Source organism: Notechis scutatus, chromosome 14 (genome assembly GCF_049901735.1).
Source record: "Notechis scutatus isolate UNSWTSFEM ecotype Mainland chromosome 14, rNotScu1.2, whole genome shotgun sequence".
NCBI classification, from domain to species: domain Eukaryota; kingdom Metazoa; phylum Chordata; class Lepidosauria; order Squamata; family Elapidae; genus Notechis; species Notechis scutatus.
The window spans coordinates 5,114,443-5,133,410 of NC_142022.1; the positions used below are offsets into that span (position 1 = coordinate 5,114,443).

General features: G+C 43.4%; 1 protein-coding gene across 3 annotated transcripts; it reads left to right on the forward strand.

Moving 5' to 3' along the window:
• Nucleotides 1-21: 21 nt before the first annotated feature.
• LOC113429015 (actin-related protein 2-A-like) lies at nucleotides 22-18,737 on the forward strand. 3 transcript variants are annotated; one of them, XM_087943549.1, is made up of 9 exons: nucleotides 22-177; nucleotides 8,077-8,187; nucleotides 9,420-9,635; nucleotides 10,934-11,006; nucleotides 11,702-11,838; nucleotides 13,349-13,498; nucleotides 14,077-14,222; nucleotides 15,135-15,267; nucleotides 16,554-16,709. In XM_087943549.1, exons 1-9 carry the CDS (start codon nucleotides 130-132, stop codon nucleotides 16,599-16,601), a joined length of 1,062 nt encoding a protein of 353 aa, XP_087799675.1. In that variant the 5' UTR covers nucleotides 22-129; the 3' UTR covers nucleotides 16,602-16,709. The 3 variants fall into 3 exon arrangements, with proteins under 3 accessions (XP_087799675.1, XP_087799676.1, XP_087799674.1); XM_087943548.1 differs by lacking the exon at nucleotides 16,554-16,709 and adding an exon at nucleotides 17,735-18,737 and having other exon boundaries at nucleotides 23-177; XM_087943550.1 differs by lacking the exons at nucleotides 15,135-15,267; nucleotides 16,554-16,709 and adding an exon at nucleotides 17,735-17,826.
• The last annotated feature ends 231 nt before the right edge of the window (nucleotides 18,738-18,968 follow it).

An 18,968-nucleotide genomic window follows, 5' to 3' on the forward strand; every position in this document is an offset into this window, starting at 1 on the left:
GCATCACGGCCGGGGGGCTGCTTTGCCCGCAGCCCAGCCCAGCCCTGCCTGGAAGCGAAGCGCTGCGCCGCTTTCCCCGATCGCCCGAGGCGGAAGCGAAGGAGACAGCCGCCGCCCAGGCTGCGCACCATGGACAGCCGGGGACGGCGGCTGGTGGTCTGCGACAACGGCACCGGGGTGAGCCACGGAGAGTCCAAGCAGGGGGGTTGGACTAGACGACCTCCAAGGTCCCTTCCAACACTGTGATTGCTGTGTTCTACTTAAATCCCAGATTAAGGGAGGAGGAGCGGGGCTGGTTTCCCACGACTACTTAGTGGAACCCGGGTTTCTTTGCTGCGCGATCCCGGAGTTTTAGCCTGCCGAGGTTCGTGGGAACGCAGCCTTCGGTGCCTCCTGCCAGACCTAAAGGGCCGTGGATGATGGGCCCTCTTTGCCTTGTGATGTTATAACCAGAACCCTCCAGACTAGGCTGGGCTGAAAGAGAGGGGGAAGGATTTGGTGCATAAATCTGGTGCTTGGCTCTTCTTCCAACTATGACTTGTCTGTGGGTGTGTGTGTGGGGGTGTTTGAACAAACTATGGTTTGTTTTGTAGGGAGCAGGCACTGATCGGTAACTGATAAAGGAGAAGGCTTGCAGGGGGGGTTTTCAAACATGGGGGTTTCTTTGAACTGGGATGTTTTCTTGCAGACGTTTCATCCACAAACTAGGTAACGTCATCAGTTCAAAGAAGGGGTGGGGTTTATATTGTACTGTTGAACAGGGCAAGCCTCGAGACTGGAATATCCACAAAGAGCAAACCCCACTCCCTACTAGCACTGATGATGTTGCCTAGTTGGGTGGTGAGATGTCTGTAAGAAAACGAGCTCAGGGAGCACCCAGGACTCGTCTGTGAATCTGTAAATTTTACGTGTCGATTTGTGTCTTATTTTATGAGAAGCCAGCAGGAAAGAATCAAGGTGTCTCCGATGAGAGCTTGTCACGCTGAGTTCAGGAAACCATGATTAACTGTGATTTAATGCCGTCAGGTCCAAGATTGGTTCTGCAATGTTTGGAGAACTTCAGAGTGGAAATGGGAGTTTGAACCCAGGGCTGACGTGCCTGTCCCATACAGCCCTTGGATTCTCCCAGAACAAGCAGTATTACAAGGGCAATGTTCCTCAAGTGTGTGTGTGTGTGTGTGTGTGTGAGTGAGTGATGTGTAAATATTTCTTTGGAAACCGGCTAGGTTGAACACATCTGGGACGCTCGACAAGAGTGCCTCTGCGGACGTACAGAGTTCTCGTGACAAATACAGGTAGTCCTTGACTTACGAGCACAATCGAGCCCAACAGTTCTGTTGGCAAGCGAAACAGTGGTTAGGTGTGTTTTGTGCCCCATTTTACGAACTTCCTTGCCACCGTTGTTAAGTGAACCATTGCCGTTTAGGTTGGTTAGAATGTTATTAAGTGAATCTGGCTTTCCCCCTTGACTTGGCTTGTCCGACAGTCGCAAAAGGGGATTATGGTACGCTGCAACCATCATAAATAGGAGTCACTTGCCAAGAATTTTGATCATCTGACCTGCAACGGTCGTAAGTGTGAAAAATGGTCCCAAGTCGCTTTTTTCAGTGCTGTTGTAACTTTGGTCACTAAACGAACTGTTGTAAATCAAGGGCAGCTTGTAACTGACACAGAAGGCAGAAAACATATACAGAAAACCTATCCATTTAGAAACGCATGCTGAGTTTATCACATACCAGTGTTTTGATGGTCGTTTGTTCCAGTGTGGCAAAAAACAGGTGTGTTTGGCACAAGCGGGCGTTGCAATGCTCCAGTTGGGCTGACGCTCACCAGTGTGAGCGCAACACACACCCAAAGGGCCACACACAGCATTTCGGACCCTTGGGTTGTGAATCCATCCTTAACCGTGAAAGCATTTTTCCCCTTCCTGGGTTCATGCAAGGCAAGTCAGCTGAACACAATTTGCTTGTGCAACGCGTGAACCTCTCACTTGGGTGTGAGGGAGTTACTGGAGCTCCCGAGATTTGAAACAGGAAATCTGTGTTTTTGGTACTGGGTGGGTGACTCGCCACCCCCTCGTGTCCTTTCAAATTTGTGACATGCATTGTGTGCCTGAACCCTTTTCCTTAATTTTTTTTTAAATCAAATCACGATCAGGCTGATGAATAATCCCTTCTCTTTCTCTTTTATTTATTTTATTTTATTTAAAAAAAAAACCAGGGGAAGGGTTCTTTTTCTTTCCCATTTTATTTTATTAAAAATTAGCACGATACCCATGCTTCGCTACAAAACTGTGTGGTCGGGCTTAATTTGGGGGGAGGAAAATAAGGGGGAAAAATTCTGCCTCTGCCTACCAGCATCCATCGGTATTCATCTGGCTAGCGTCCTGTCAGTGTGTGAGAGAGTTGAGGGCTGTTTGGAAACTGAAAGAGAATTTGCAGTGTGAGCAAGAAGGAGACAGCAAGGAGCCTGGGCGTGGCTTAGCTCAACTGTTCTGTACTAAAGCTGCTTGGTGCTGTAAAACTGAAACTCCTCTGCTTGTGTTTTGCATTTGGAAGAGATTTCTTTCCAGGTGGGGAGGGGGAGTAGAACTCCTTAGCATCAGAGCATGTTAATAATAATAATAATATAGGAAATACGAATGCTCTGGTGGTCTTTTCGAAGAATCCTTTCTTAGTGAGCCCCTAGAAACCAAGAGGAACTTAGGTGCATATATATATACAGGCTTCTGTATAGTGTTCATCTATGAGTCAGACTTTTACAGTGGTTTCAGATTTAAATTTGGGGCAGCCTATTGCTGTGCCAGAATGGTTTTTTCTTCATCCTGATTGGTTGGGAGTCTTGGTCTGTGCTTATTGGTCTTAGGAAACTACAGACAAAATCAGCAAGATCCTCCAAAAACACAACATTAAAACAGCATTCTGCACTAACAGAAAAATATCCACCATCCTAAGAAACCCTAAAGACAAAATCGAGTTAGAAAACCAAGGAGTATACGAAATCCCTTGCACCGCCTGTTCCACCACATACATCGGACAAACTAACAGAAGAATAAGTGCACGCATTGAAGAACACAAGAACTCAATCAAAAAAGAAGAACTGACCTCTTCCCTGGTCCAACACCTCAAAGCCACAGGACATGAGATTGACTTTAAAAATACCAGAACTATCGCCAAAACCGAACACTTCAACAACAAAATAATCAGAGAAGCCATAGAGATAGAAAAACGCCCACACAGCATGAATAAAAGAGATGACACCTCCCGCCTACCAGCCATTTGGAAACCCGCCCTCATGAACAGACGAGTACCTAACATGATGAATGACACCAGACCCACACCCACGAGGGCCACACAAGATGCCACCACCACACTTCCACGTAAAAAGCAGACTCACACCCACACAGAAGATGAGACACGACCACGGACCAGAAGCCGCACTGCAGCTGCATCACTACCCACTTCAAACCCCTCCGAGCCATACATGAAGCGAACTGACCCCCACCATGAAGATGCGGCACGACCACGAACTCGAAGCCAAACAGCAAGATCACAGCTCACCAGCTCAAATCCCCCAGCAACTAAGACTAATCTGAGCACAACCAAGCCCCCACCCGAACCGAACACACCTCCAGCCAATCAGAACACGGCCAACCTCCCAACCCAGGGGTCCCCAACCGCCGGTCCGCGGACCGATACCGGTCCGCGGAACAAGTCTTACCGGGCCGCTGGTTGCTGGGCGCCGCCATCTTTTTTTGATAAAAAAGTGCTTCCGGTGAGCTTTTCCGGGTAGAAAGCTCACCGGAAGCACTTTTTCGTCAAAAAAGATGGCGGCGCCAGTTGATGCCGGTACCTGGTCCGCGGCGCCCAGCTGATGCCGGTACCGGGTCACAGATAAAAAGGTTGGGGATCACTGTCCCAACCAATGAGAACACATCCCCACCCAATCAGAACACAGCCAAGCCCCCACCCAATCAAGTCACACCCCCACTAGCAGTTAAAAGGAAGAAGCAGCTGCAAGCTCACATCACTCTGAGAAGCACAGAGCTGAAGACACAAGCCTGAAGATGATGAATGAGACTTCATCGAAACATTGCCTAGATACTTCCAATCTTACGCGGGAGAAAACCCGAATAACCAAAGATCCACATACAAATACCATGAGAACCTCAGAAAACATATATATATATATATATATATATATATATATATATATATATATATATATATATATATATATATGTGTGTGTGTGTGTGTGTGTGTGTGTGTGTGTGTGTGTGTGTGTTATAGTTGTGCTTTTAAAGTTGTAGCAACGTTTCAGCAGAATCTCATCTGCCATCATCAGGCTTCTGTATTGTGTTCGTCTGGTTCATCAGAAGCCTGATGATGGCAGATGGGATTCTGCTGAAACGTTGCTACAACTTTAAAAGCACAACTATAATGACGTGGGAAAATACCCGAAGTTGAATACTATATATATATATATACACACACACACATAGATAGATAGATGGATAGATAAGTAGATAAATAGATATAATAGATATAGATATAGATATAGATATAGATATAGATATAGATATAGATATAGATATAGATATTGATACTGAAAAATAAACAAACAGGGGAAAAAGAGCCTTAGAAGGTACCTGCAGATTTCCTTCTAAGTGAGAAAGGCCAGAAACTCAGATGTTTTGTGCAGGATGCATTAAACCCAGATTAGGGTTGGGTTGACACATAGCAGTTCAACTGTATTTTTTTTTTTCTTCTTGCTTGATGCTGAAAATGGCTCTTTTTCCAAAATCAGTTTTCTTCCAGATGCAAACCCAGAAATGAATTTATTTGCAGTGAAAAACCTGATCCAACAGATTCTTCCTATTTCCCAGCCCCTCTCCCACCCCACCATGGATGGATAGATAGTCGCTGTCCAAGATTTCAGGGAAAAAAAATGTTTCCCACTCCCTCGGTTGAACTTAAAGAAGCAAAGTGGGTTCCTTCCTTTGAAGCCAAGCTGCTAGTCCTCATGGCTGGTTTTTAGTGCAATGGCCGATTCCCTCCCCCTCCCCTGGTGTAAATGACAGTCATAGATCTAACATCTCTTGTAGGTGCTTGATTTTTTGTGTGTTTAGATGGACACGCTAAGCACTGTAAGGAAAGTTGATTTAAAAGAAGAAAAGAAAAGGTTTTAAAACTGTCATTCTATAATTCTGAGACTTTCAGTCCCTCTTGGTTTCCAGCCTTGGCTACGACTTTGCCATCATCATCATCATCATCATCATCATCATCATCATATTATTATTAAATTTCAGCCCAACATTACATTCTTTGAAATACCTGACTTACCAGATCCCATGCCTGATTTGTGAATCAGTATAGTCATTAAGTGAATCACAACGGCATTCAGTGAATCCGGGCTCCATCCGCCCCCCCCCACACACCCAAATTTTGATCATTTGACAATTAGGAATGCTTCAACAGTTGTGTAAGTGCGAGGACCATCGTGAGTCACTTTTTTCAGTGCCGTTGTAAGTTCAAGCGGTCACTAAATGAACCATTGTAAGTCGAGAACTTCCTGCATTGTCTTTTCATGAAACGAGAACTGGGTTTTGACCTCTTCACTCTCTTACTGTTGCTGTTGAGTACATTATTTTTACTCCTTATAGAATAGAATAGCAGAGTTAGAAGGGACCTTGGAGGTCTTCTAGTCCAACCCCCTGCCTAGGCAGGAAACCCTACACTACTTCAGGCAAATGGTTGTCCAACATCTTTTTAAAAACGTTGGAGCATTCACAACTTCTGGAGGCAAGTAGTTCTACTGATTCGTTGTTTTCACTGTCAGGAAATTTCTCCTTAAGTTCTAAGTTGCTTCTCTCCTTGATTAGTTTCCACCCATTGTTTCTTGTTCCCTGGAAGTCACTTTACTGGGCACAATGAGGACTAGCGTCTTAATTCTCCCCCCTGGAAAAACAACACGCACATGCTCAGAGGAATGGCTGCAGGGCCTGAGATTATAGGAATGGCTTGTTTGTAGCAGTTTTTTTAAAAAAATTCTTCCTTAAATTCTTCCTCTCCCAGTTTAATCCAGTCTTAAATTCAGGGGCCTGGCTTACCACCAGTTCCCCTCAAGGCCCCCTGCCCACTCCTGTCTTTTATTTTGGACCCTCCCCTTATAAAAACAAACAAACAAGCCCTTTCCAACCCACGGATTGCAAGCCACAAGTGTCTCCTTTCCTCATTTTATTTCCTCTTTCTCTACTTCCTCCGTTTCCCTCGGTGGTGAAAATGAGCACACAAAGCTGCATATTTGAACGATTAAGGTACAACAGAAATCAGATTATTTCCCTCCTTCCCCTCACTTCAGCAACAGAGTGGTCAATGTCTGGAATACTGTACCTGACTCTACCTGACTTTAACCTTAGACTGTCTACTATGGACCTCACCCCTTTCCTACGAGGTCTGTAGGGGGCGTGCATAAGCGCACCAACGTGCCTACCGTCCCTGTCTAATAATTGTTTCTTTTATTTTTTCTTATATGTACCCATTTCATGTATTCATAACTATGTATATACTTATACCTATTATCTTGTAAGCGACTGACAAATCAAATAAACAAACAATCAAACACTTTTGGGGATGGATGGTTAAACAGTTGGGGGAAAGAAATTGTGCAACTTTCTCTGACGGGTCACCGCAGCAAGATGACGGCACGCCCAAAGATGGAAAAATTTGGCATTGTTGGTGAAGATGATGGAATTTGTTGAGATGGCCAAACTGGTCTGTATGATTCAGGGGAAAATCCCAGTATCCTCTCTTTGCCAATCAACTTTTAACAGGGTTAATTGCTCTTGCAAGCTTCCATAAAAAATAATTACATATTTTTTACTCCAAATTTAACATTTTTTTCCCCACACTGTTTTCTATTTCAGTGTATTATCGTGCCCAGGGAGAAGGATGGTTTAGAAAAGCAAAATATAGATAGATAGATAGATAGATAGATAGATAGATAGATAGATAGATAGATAGATAGATAGACAGATAGACAGATAGATAGATAGATAGATAGATAGATAATAGATAGATAGATAGATAAAAATAAATATCTGTGTTTATCACTGACTGGAATGCCCTGATGGACTTTTAGTATGAAAGAAGAAAAAAAAAAAGAACTTACGATCTGTGGTTTTGACTATTAACTGTAGCTAAAGAGGAAGAAGTAAATTTAGAATTTTTCTTATAATTCCTGTAAAGATCCGAAGTCACTTCTTTATGTGATTTTTTTCCTCCTTTTTTCTTCTCTTTTTCTTTTTGCACCTTAACTTTCTCACTTATTTCTTCTTCTTTTTCTTCTTCTATTCTGATTCATATTAATTTTTACTCTTGTAAACTTTCAATAAAATTATACTTTAAATAAAGTATAATAAAGTCACATGGAAACCTGACAGGAGGACAAATTGCATTTGGAAGAAGAGGTCCAGCAGTCCTTCCTTCCTTCCTTCCTTCCTTCCTTCCTTCCTTCCTTCCTTCCTTCCTTCCTTCCTTCCTTCCTTCCTCCCCTTCCTTCCATCCTTCCTTCTCTTCCTTCCTTCTCTACCTTTTCCTTCCTTCCTTTCCTCCCTCCCTTTTCTATCTTTTCCTTCCTTCCTTCTCTATCCCTCCCTCCTTCCTTCCTTCTGCTTGGCAACAGATACAATTCACGTAACAACTGCTTTGCTTAGGAAATACTGGTCAAAGCAGTAGTTGTAACTTAAGGAATACTTGCCCTTGTTTTAATGTATTGTGTGAATATTGTAATAGGATGTATTTCTTTAGAAAAAATCATTATGTGAATGCAGCCTTGGCATTTAATGATCCCTGCATATGTTATATAAACCCAGCCATCAATTTCTTTTTCTTCTTTCTCTCTCTTTTCTTCTTATTTTATTTGGAGGAAGAAGAACCCATCCCTTTAAACCACCAAGAATGATCGATTGTCAATAATGTGAACCTCCTCTACTTGTTCATTCTTCTTGCCATTTCCCCATCTTGCAGGGCCAAAATAAATTCAATTTATATTCTCTCCTCTCCCCATTTTTGCAGTTTGTGAAATGTGGTTACGCCGGATCCAATTTCCCGGAGCATATTTTCCCAGCTCTGGTGGGACGTCCTATTATTCGGTCCAGTGTTAAGGTTGGCAATATTGAGATCAAGGTGAGCGATCATTAGGAGGGAGATATTATTGCCAAATTGTGCCTGGAGACTTTGTGTTGAAAGAAGGCAATTTAACAACATTTGTATTGTTTATTTTATTCTGTGTTGTTTTGCAATGAAAGCAACTTGCCCACACTACTTATGTTTTTTTTAAAATCATGAACCATAATAATCTGATTATCTACCAATACTCTTCTCATCCCTCATCTATTTACCTACCTAGCAGCCTTTTAAGGTAGGCCAGATGCCAAAATAGAAATACTGGGACTCTATTGGTGGAGGTCAGTGTTTCTTAACTTTGGCAACTTTTAAGATATGTGGACTTCAACTCCCATTAATTCATCTAATAAAATAAATAATAATAAACTCCCTGAATTCTCCATCCAGCATTCTTTAAGATACCTGGACTTCAACTCCAGAATTCCTCAGCCAGTATGTGGGCTGAGGAATTTTGGGAGTCGAAGTCCACCCATCTTAAAGGATATTGGCTGGGAATTCTGGGAGTTGAAGTCCATCCATCTTAAAGCATGCTTGCTGGGGGATTCTGGGAGTTGAAGTCCATCCATCTTAAAGCATGCTGGCTGGGGGATTCTGGGAGTTGAAGTCCATCCATCTTAAAGCATGCTGGCTGGGGGATTCTGGGAGTTGAAGTCCATCCATCTTAAAGCATGCTTGCTGGGGGAGTTGAAGTCCATGTTAAATCACACAGGCTGGGGAATTCTGGGAGCTGAAGTCCAGGCATGTTAAATCACACAGGCTGAGGAATTCTGGGAGCTGAAATCCACCCATCTTAAAGCCTGCTGACTGGGGACTTCTGGGAGTTGAAGTCCACCCACCTTGCCAAGTTGCCAAGTTTGAAAAACATGGGCATAGGCCATAATAACAGAAAGTTCAAAGCCTGACAGTGTTTTCTCTTCCCTCTCTTTAAAATTTAATGAAGGCTGAGTCAGTTCTTTCTAGTTATTTTACTGTCCTGGGCTAAAATTATGTTTTTTCTCATTGCTGTTGCTGTTCTCCAAGATTGTTGGTCTTCTGTGCTTCCTATCTGTGCATCTCCTTCTGTCTCACAAGTGATGCAGTTTCTGCAGACTCTGTGTATGTGTGTGTGTGTGTGTGTGTGTGTGTGTGTGTGTGTGTGTGTGTGTGTGTGTGTATGAATGTATGCCCACTTCATCCAGGTGGGCATTGTTGCCACCTAGATAACAGGCCTCTGTGGCTTTCCTCCCTGGTAGGACCTCATGGTGGGCGATGATGCCAGCAAGTTGCGTTCCATGTTGGAGGTGAACTACCCCATGGAGAACGGGATTGTGCGCAGCTGGGAGGACATGAAGTACTTGTGGGACTACACCTTTGGCCCAGAGAAACTCAACATTGACCCCCGTAACTGTAAGGTCTTGCTCACCGAGCCGCCTCTGAACCCCACCAAGAACCGAGAGAAGATCATTGAGGTAAGCAGGACCATCAGAGAGTCTTACTGGAGGACTTGATCAAGGTTTTTTGAACAAATTACAGTCTTTATCCCAGCCACTGTTTTTTGTGATGTCTGGTGTTTATTATCCATGATACCCATTGTGTTATCTGCAGAAAAATGTATCATCTCAAATGTTTGTTAACCAACAAAAGGTCTCTCTCTCTCCCTCTCCATCGATGCATCCATCTGTCTGTCTGCCTGTCTGTCTATCCATCCATCCATCCAATCATCATCCATCCAGCAATCATCTATTCATCCATCCATTATTTATCAATTCCATTCATCTATCAATCATCTATCTTTGTCTCTCTCTCTCTTTTCTCTATCACCTATCTCATCTCTTTCTCTATTGATCATCTACCTCTATCATCTGTCTACCCATCCATCATCTTTCTGTCTGTCTATCTAGCTTATCTATCTATCTATATCTACTATCTATCTATCTATCTATCTATCTATCTATCTATCTATCTATCTATCTATCTATCTATCTATCTATCTATCTATCTATCTATCTATCTATCTATCATCTATCATCTATCTATCTATCTATCTATCTATCTATCTATCTATCTATCTATCTATCTATCTATCTATCTATCTATCTATCTATCTATCTATCTATCTATCTATCTATCTATCTATCTTCTCTATCACCTATCTCTTCTCTTTCTCTATTTATCATTTACCTCTACCTCTATCATCTATACACCCATCGCCTGTCTGTCTGTCTGTCTACTATATCTACTGTATCTATTTATCCATCCATCATCTGTCTCTATCTTTATCTGTCTGTCTGTCTATCTATCATCTATCTATTTTCTCTATCACCTATCTCATCTCTTTATCTATTGATCATTTACCTCTATCATCTATCCATCCATCATCTCTCTGCCTGCCTGCCTGCCTGCCTGCCTGCCTGCCTGCCTGCCTGCCTGCCTATCTATCTATCTATCTATCTATCTATCTATCTATCTATCTATCTATCATTTATCGCCTATCTCTATCCATTACACACACACACACACACACACACAGAGTCCTTGAGTTATGACTGCCCATTACAGTGATAAGTCGTGACAGTCATAAAATAGATTGATAGACTAATTAACACAATTCATAAAACAATTAACCATTAATGCTTTGATAGGAAAAAGCTATTGTTGTGAGGTTATTATTGGCAGCCCCTGAAAGATTTATTCCAAGTGGTAAGGGACTGTAAAAGGTGGCTTATTTATGGAATGCTCTCTCCTTGTCTTTCCTTGTACAATCCAGGTTATGTTTGAAACCTACCAGTTTGATGGTGTCTATATTGCGATCCAAGCTGTGTTGACACTTTATGCTCAGGGTAAGACAGCTTTTTGTGGAGAAATTGAGAGTTAAGCCTTTAGCCACAAAACTCTGGGTTGCACTCACAATTTTGCCAATCTGGTTACTGAACTAGATGATTCATTTTCTGGGTTTCAAACCTGGAACCAGCAACAAACCAAGCGGGTGGGGTTCACACAACAGGCTAAGCCACAGAGCAACTAAATTACATTAAACTTGACATTGTGTTGATAAGTCGAGGAGTAGCTTGTAGGTATCCCATTTTTTAATGGAAAGGCAGGAAGTTGTTTCGATAGCAGAGAAACTCTGCCTTTCGGAGCTCCGATTTCTATGGTTTCAGCATTCAACATCCTTGCACTGATGGATGCTATTTAGTTGGGTTGTGAAATGTCTGCAAGAAAATCACCAAGCTCAGAGAACCCCAAGAACCCCAGAGTCCTTCTCCTCCTCCTCCTCCTCCTCCTCCATCTCTTCCTCCTTTTCCATCTCCATCTCCTCCTCCTCCTCCTCCTCCTCCTCCTCCTCCTCCTCCTCCTCCTCCTCCTCCTCCTCCACCACAAAGCCCCCTCCCTTCTAGCACTGATGAAATTCCCTAGCTGGGTCATGAAACATCCACACGAAACCCACCAAGATTAGAGAGCTCTAAAGACCCCTCATTTCAACCCTAAGCTAGAAATATTCTCCTTTATTAATTCCACTTTCTCCCCTTTGCAGGTCTGCTGACCGGGATAGTGGTGGACTCTGGAGATGGGGTCACCCACATCTGCCCCGTTTACGAGGGTTTTTCATTGCCGCACCTCACCCGCCGGCTGGATATCGCAGGGCGTGACATCACGCGCTACCTGATCAAGGTGAGCGCCACACGCGTTTCTGATCTCCCCCCCCAAGATCATTTTTTTTAAAAAAATATTTTTTATTAAAGTTTTACAATTAAAAAAAAATACAAATCATGTTTGCATTTCTTGCAATACATTGTGGCATCGTTTTTTTCCATCTTTCATTATTCATATCTATATACATATATACGTACATTATTCATATTTACATTATATACTCACTATTATTATTTTTATCTATCCAAATATATACATTTTCCCAGACCGTATAGAATTCTCTTTTTTCTTTCTCTTGCAACTCCATTCATTTCCGCACAATCCATATTTTTTTTAATTAACATATGATCCATGGGATTACCCTCCACTTTCCCATTTTGAGCATAAGTTATTCTCGCTGCTGTCAGAATATGTACTATGAGATATTCAATTTCTTTTTTATATTTGCCTCTAATTATTAATTATAATTATAAAAACATTTCCGGTTTGAGTTCTATTTTTTCATTTGTTATTTCTTGCAGCCAAATTTTAATTTTATTCCAGAATTTTTTGGCTTTGGAGCACAGCCACCACATGCAAAAGAAGGTACCTGTTGTTTGTTTACACATCCAACATATTGGACTCCAATTCCCGCCCCCCCAGATCATTTTAGTGACCGTTCGAAGTTACAACGGCCCTGAAAAAAGTGACTTACAACCAATCCTCAGACTTACAACCTATACAGCATCCCTAACGCCATGGGATCAAGTTTCAGGGACCTTGACACCAAGCACGCATATAAGAGAATTTTAGCATCCCAGTTTCCTCTGATTGTCATTGGCGGGTTCTAAGAAGCAAAGTCGACGGGGGAAGCCAGATTCACTTTAAAAATGTGTGATTCACTTAACAACTGCGCTGATTCACTTAACAACAAAAAATGGTTGCAAAATCAGACACGACTTTCTTAACAGCTGAATGGAAATTCCATGTCCAATTATGGTTTGTAAGTTGAGGATTGCCTGGATAGTCAGAGATTTGTAATTTGTTTTGCACTGGTAGAAAGATAGTCCTCAACTTACAACAGTTCATTTAGTCACCGTTTGAAGTTACAACAGCGCTGGATAAAAGTGACTTACGACCATTTTTCACACTTATGACCGTTGCAGCATCCCTGTGGTCACGGGATCAAAATTCAGACGTTTGACAACTGGTTCATACTTACGACCATTGCAATGTCCCATATTACACGGGATCTTCTGACGAGCAAAGTCAATGGGGAAGTCGGATTCACTTAACAACGGTGTTACTAATTTAACAACTGCAGTGATTCATTTAAGTGGAAAGTCGTAAAATGGGACAAATTTAACCAGTGTCTCACTTAGCAACATAAATTTGGGGCTTCCATTGCGGTTGTAAGTCCCAATCAGTATTCCTGCACAATACTGATTGGGAAGCCATAACCCAAAGTCTGTTTTGGATGGTCATGAAACCGAAACCCAGAAACTCCAAAAGTAGAATTTTGCACTGTTATTTTCTCTCTTCCCACCAGCTCTTGTTACTTCGCGGCTACGCCTTCAACCACTCGGCTGATTTTGAGACGGTCAGGATGATGAAGGAGAAATTGTGTTATGTGGGTTACAACATTGACCAGGAACAACTGTTGGCCCGCGAGACAACCGTCCTGGTGGAATCCTATACGGTAAATTGCCTTTCGGCTGATAGATAATGTCAGGCCTTGGAGGTAGGCCAGGTCGGGATAGAGCTGAGGTAAGGTAACTTCAACTCCCAGGAAATTTTTTTTCCTAATGTTTCCTGATTTCAAGCCATAAAACATAGCTAAAACTTCCTAATTTCTGCAAAGTCATCTCTCCCATTTTCTACAGGTGCAGTGTTTAAAACAGAGCAATACTTGGTGTTTTGTTTTTGTTTTTGTTTTTAAAGAGAGATCAGGGTGCATTGGGCATTATTCCCCATTTCAATCCTGCTACCACTGATAGCAATAGCACTTATATCCCGCTTTACAGTGCCTTATAGGCCTCCTTGAGCTGTTTACAGAGCCAGCCTCTTGCCCTCAACAATTGGGGTCCTCATTTTACTGACCTCGGAAGGATGGAAGGCTGAGTCAACTCTGATATGGTCCTTTGGATGCAGAAGCTCTTACGACAACATAGCCCCCACCCATCAAATAAAAAGCAAAGGAGCATGTTGGATGTGATTGCTTTTGGGGTGTATTTAGAGGTGGCCATCCTTCTCGCCTTCTCCTCCCTCCTCTTCCAGCTGCCAGATGGACGTGTGATCAAACTTGGGGGGGAACGCTTCGAAGCCCCCGAAGCTCTGTTTCAGCCTCACCTCATCAACGTGGAAGGAATGGGGATGGCTGAGCTACTGTTCAACACCATTCAAGCCTCCGCTGTGGACACCCGGTAAGTGGCATCCTCTTGAGATAGCCTGGACTAGAACAAGGTTCCTCAAACTTGGCGCCTCTTAAGGTGGGTGGACTTCAAGTCCCAGAAACCCCCATCCAGCATGGCTGGCTGTGGAATTCTGGGAGTTGAAGTCCAGATCTCTTAAAGTATGCTGGATGGTATTCTGGGAGTTTGTTGTTATTTTATGAAACTAATTTCACAAAATTAAATGGGGGTTGGCATCTGAAACCATGCTGGCTAGGGAATTCTGGGAGTTAGAAATCCATACCTCTTAAACAATGGTGGCTGGGGAATTCTGGGAGTTGAAGTCCACTCATCTTAAAGCAGGCTGCCTGGGAGATTCTGGGAGTTGAAGTCCAGATCTCTTAAAATGTGCTGGCTGGGGAATTCTGGGAGTTTATTTTTATTTATTAAATAAATGTGATAAAATTAAATGGGAGCTAGCATTTTAAAACATGCTAAATGGGGAATATTGGGAGTTGAAGTCTAGAGCTTATAAAACATGCTGGATGGGGAATTCTGGGCGTTTATTTTTACTTTATTAAACAAATTTCACAAAAGTAAAAGGGAGTTGGCCTCTTAAAGCATGGTGGCTGTGGAATTCTGGGACTTGAAGTCCAGATCTCTTAAAAGTATGCTGGAGGGTATTCTGGGAGTTTATTTTTATTTTATTAACCTAATTTAATAAAATGAAAGGGGAGTTGGCATCTTAAACCATGCTAGCTAGGGAATTTTGGGAGTTCATTGTTATTTCTTTAATAACGTTAAATGGGAGTTGCAGTTCAATGCTAAACCATGAATGAAGCGCATCTGGTTTATGTCGATTACGTGAAGCCAGCTTTCTCTGGTCCTTGTATGGCTGCAGCATCTGATCACTCTCTTCCGCCACCCACCCTTGTCTTTTCGCAGGGCAGAGTTTTATAAGCATATTGTTCTTTCGGGGGGCTCCACCATGTACCCTGGTCTGCCATCCCGCCTGGAGCGTGAGATCAAGCAGTTGTATTTGGAGCGGGTGTTAAACGGGGATGTAGGGAAGCTGTCGGTAAGTGGGCCAGTGTGGGATTCCATTTTTTTTACTACCAATTCTGTGGGCGTGGCTTGGTGGGTGTGGCTTGGTGGGTGTGGCTTGGTGGGCGTGGCAGGGGAAGGGTTACTGCAAAATCCCCATTCCCTGCCCACCCCACTAACCTGCTTTCCAGCTCCGTTCTCCTGGGCAGGGCAACCAAAGAAGAACCCAGCCAATCAACTGGGACTCAGGAGGCGGGGAATAGATGGGGGTGGGGCCAGTCAGAGGTGGCATTGCCCGGTTCTCCGATTTTTTTACTACCGATTCTGTGGGCGTGGCTTGGTGGGCGTGGCTTGGTGGGTGTGGCTTGGTGGGCGTGGCAGGGGAAGGTTACTGCAAAATCCATTCCCTGCCCACCCCACTAACCTGCTTTCCAGCTCCGTCTTCCTGTGCAGGGCAACTAATCTAAGAACCCAGCCAATCAGCTGGGACTCGGGAGGCGGGAATAGATGGGGGCGGGGCCAGTCAGAGGTTGCATTGTCCTCCTCCTGGCATTCTGGGCGATGCCAGGCAGGTATGAACCAGTCAGAACCCTGAATACCCCTTATTGCCATATTTCGATGAAAGGAGAAGTATGGCTTTTTCTGACACCAGGCTATGATTTAATCCCCTCAACTTATTCCCAACTCACTGAGTGACTGTTTGAAGCGACAACGGCACTGAAAAAAAAGTGACTTTTGACCCTTTTTCGCACTTAACAGCCATTGCGGATCCCTGCGGTCACATGATCCAAATTCAGACCCTTGGCCGCTGACTCGTACTTACGACAGTTGGAGCGTCCCGGGGGGGTGTCACAGGATCCCCTTCTGCAAAATCAGTGGGGAAGCCAGATTCACTTAACAAATGGGTTACTAACTTAACATCTGTGGTGATTCACTTAACAACGGTGGCAAGAAAGGTCGTAAAATGTGGCAAACCCACTTCACAACTATCTCGCTTAGCCACAGAAATTTTGGGCTCCATTGTGGTCATAACTTGAGGACTATCTGTAATTGGCTCTGCTGTTGACTGCTGTAGCTGGGGAGCATAGCGAAGGTAGCCGACAGGCCTTGATGATTCAAAGAACTGGTTGGCAGGGGTGAAAAATGCTCTTTTTTTAAAAAAAAAAAAGAAAGTTTATTATGAGATTAAATATAAATGGAAACCAAAATCAGGGAAGAGAAAGAAGGGAGAAGAGAGGTGAAAAGAAAAATAAATTAAGTCACTTTCAATTTGTTTTCCAGGGCCATTGGACGCTTTCACTTTCTTCTTTATATTTCTAGCTATTTCAAGCCATTTCTATAACCACAGAGTCGATCCGGTCATCGTAACCTCAAACCAGTTTCATTTTTGCCCCCCCCTCCCCCAACCTCAAGGACAAATTCCAGAAGCGATTTCCAAGCAGAAAACAGATTAAACAGAGAATCAGTGTAGCAAGGGACCTTGTAAGTCATCTAGTCCAACCCCCTCCATCCCAGCAGGAGACCCTACATCACTTATTAACAGATTAACAGAGTTGGAAGGGACCTTGTAGGTCATCTAGTCCAACCCCCTGCCCAGGAAAGGAAACCTTACACAATCTCTGACAAATCACAGTCCAATCTCTTCTTGAAAGCCTCCAGGGATGAAGCTCCCACAACTTCTGAACGCGACTTCTGTTCCTTTGGTGGATTGTTCTCCCTGTCAGAAAGTTTTTCCTTATTTCCAGGTTGAATCTCTCCTTGGTCAGTTACTTGGTCATTACTCCTTGTCTGGCCTTCGGGTGCTTTAAAAAATAGTTTGACCCCTTCCTCCTCTCTGGGGCAGCCCCTCAAATACTGGAAGGCTGCTCTCCTGTCTCCCCTGGTCCTTCTCTTCACTAGACTAGCCAGGCCCAGTTTCTGCCACCGTTCATCGTATGTTTCAGCCTCCGGTCTCCTCATCATCCTGGTTGCTCTTCTCTGCACTCTTTCCAGAATCTCAACATCTTTTTTATAATGAGGTGACCAAAACTGGATGCAGGACTCTAGGTGTGGCCTTACTCGGGCTTTACAAAAGAAAAATAGATTAGTTGTCTTCTAATGAAAGTCAATTTTGCCACCTCTATTCTCCCGTTGTGGGAATCAGTCAGTCTTTCCATCTTCGTGCATATAGATAAATCCTCGACTTACGACGACGATTGAGCCAAACGTTTTCGTAAAACGTTGGTCGTAAAATGGAACGGAACTCTCTTTTCACAAAACGTCTCACCTCAGCAACAAGGAATGTGGGGCTCAACTGTTTAAGTCGCTCAAGCCAAGGATGATTGCTTTGTACGATTAAAGTTCTTGTGTCTGTTGGATCGTTTGTAACTTTTATTTGGGCCAAACTGTCTGAATCGATGCATTCCCCCCTCCCCACCCAGATAAGCTACGTTAAAGAATGCGTCGCCAATCCGGGAACCGTGATCTCTTGGAAATGATTGAATGCTGGTTCTCTCTTTCAGAAATTCAAGATTCGCATTGAGGACCCGCCATGCCGAAAACACATGGTGTTCTTGGGGGGCGCTGTGCTCGCCAACATCATGAAAGACAAAGAGGGATTCTGGCTACAACGGTCCGACTACCTGGAAAAGGGGACCCGAGTTCTGGAGGCGCTCGGAGGGCCTGTGCGATAAGAGGGGAGGCACTCCTCATGCTTTCCAGCCCACTTTTCCTATCTCCTTTTCTTTTTCTTTCCTTCTTTCCTTCCTCTTCCTTTTTCTTTCCTTCCTTTCTCTTTTTCCTCTTTCCTTCCTTTCTTTTCTTTCCTTTTTCTTTCCTTCCTTCCTCTTCTGCTTTCCTTCCTTTTCTTTCTTCTTTTCTCTTCCCTTCCTTTTTCTTTCTTCCCTTCCTTCCTTTTATTTGCTTCCTTTCCTTTCTTCCCTTTTTTTTCTTCCTTTTCTTTTCCTTCTTTTCTTTCCTTTTCCTTTTTTCCTTTTCCTTCCTTTCTTTCTTCTTTCTTTCTTTCTTTCTTTTTCTTTTTCTTTCTTTCTTTCTTTCTTTCTTTCTTTCTTTCTTTTCTTTCCTTCCTTTTTCTTTTTTCTTTCTCTTTATTTTTTCCTTCCTTCCTTCCTTCCTTCCTTCCTTCCTTCCTTCCTTCCTTCCTTCCTTCCTTCCTTCTCTTCCTTCCTTCCTTCCTTAACCAGAAAGCCGAGTATTTTTTGGAAGGGGGTGCTTTGGAAGAGCAGCTGATTGTTTGGGGCGCTTTTGCTTTTCAAGTCGCTAGTCATCTACAAAAGGGGGAGGAGGGAGAGGCGTCCCAAGGGAACGTCAAATCGGCTTCTCTTGAAATTTCAAAAGTTTGCCTTTCTCCGGTGCAGCTCAGGCTCTTTCCCGATAATTCGAATTCTGATTCGAATTCTAAGTTTGATAATTCATTCATTTCTGTCCTGACTTTCAGGGGAAATAGGTTTTTAGGCCTTGTTGTTGGAAAGGAACATACTGCCAACTTTTCAACTCACATCTCAGGGATACCAGTGGTTAGAGTGCAGTACTGCAGGCTGCTTCTGCTGACTGTTGGCTGCCTGCAATTTGGCAGTTCGAATCTCACCAGGCCCAAGGTTGACTCAGCCTTCCGTCCTTCCGTGGTGGGCAAAACGAGGACCCAGATTGTTGCGGGCAAGAGGCTGACACTGTAAACCGCTTAGAGAAGGCTGCAAAGCACTATAAAGCGGTATATAAGTCTAAAGGCTACTGCTA

What these genes read in the sequence shown, in the direction of transcription:
- LOC113429015 (XM_087943548.1), top strand. Translation starts at nt 130, where the DNA reads ATGGACAGCCGGGGACGGCGGCTGGTGGTCTGCGACAACGGCACCGGG. An exon ending in TCACGCGCTACCTGATCAAG is followed by an intron (nt 11,839 to 13,348) that starts GTGAGCGCCACA and finishes TCTTCCCACCAG; the next exon opens with CTCTTGTTACTTCGCGGCTA. An exon ending in GGGATGTAGGGAAGCTGTCG is followed by an intron (nt 15,268 to 17,734) that starts GTAAGTGGGCCA and finishes TCTCTCTTTCAG; the next exon opens with AAATTCAAGATTCGCATTGA.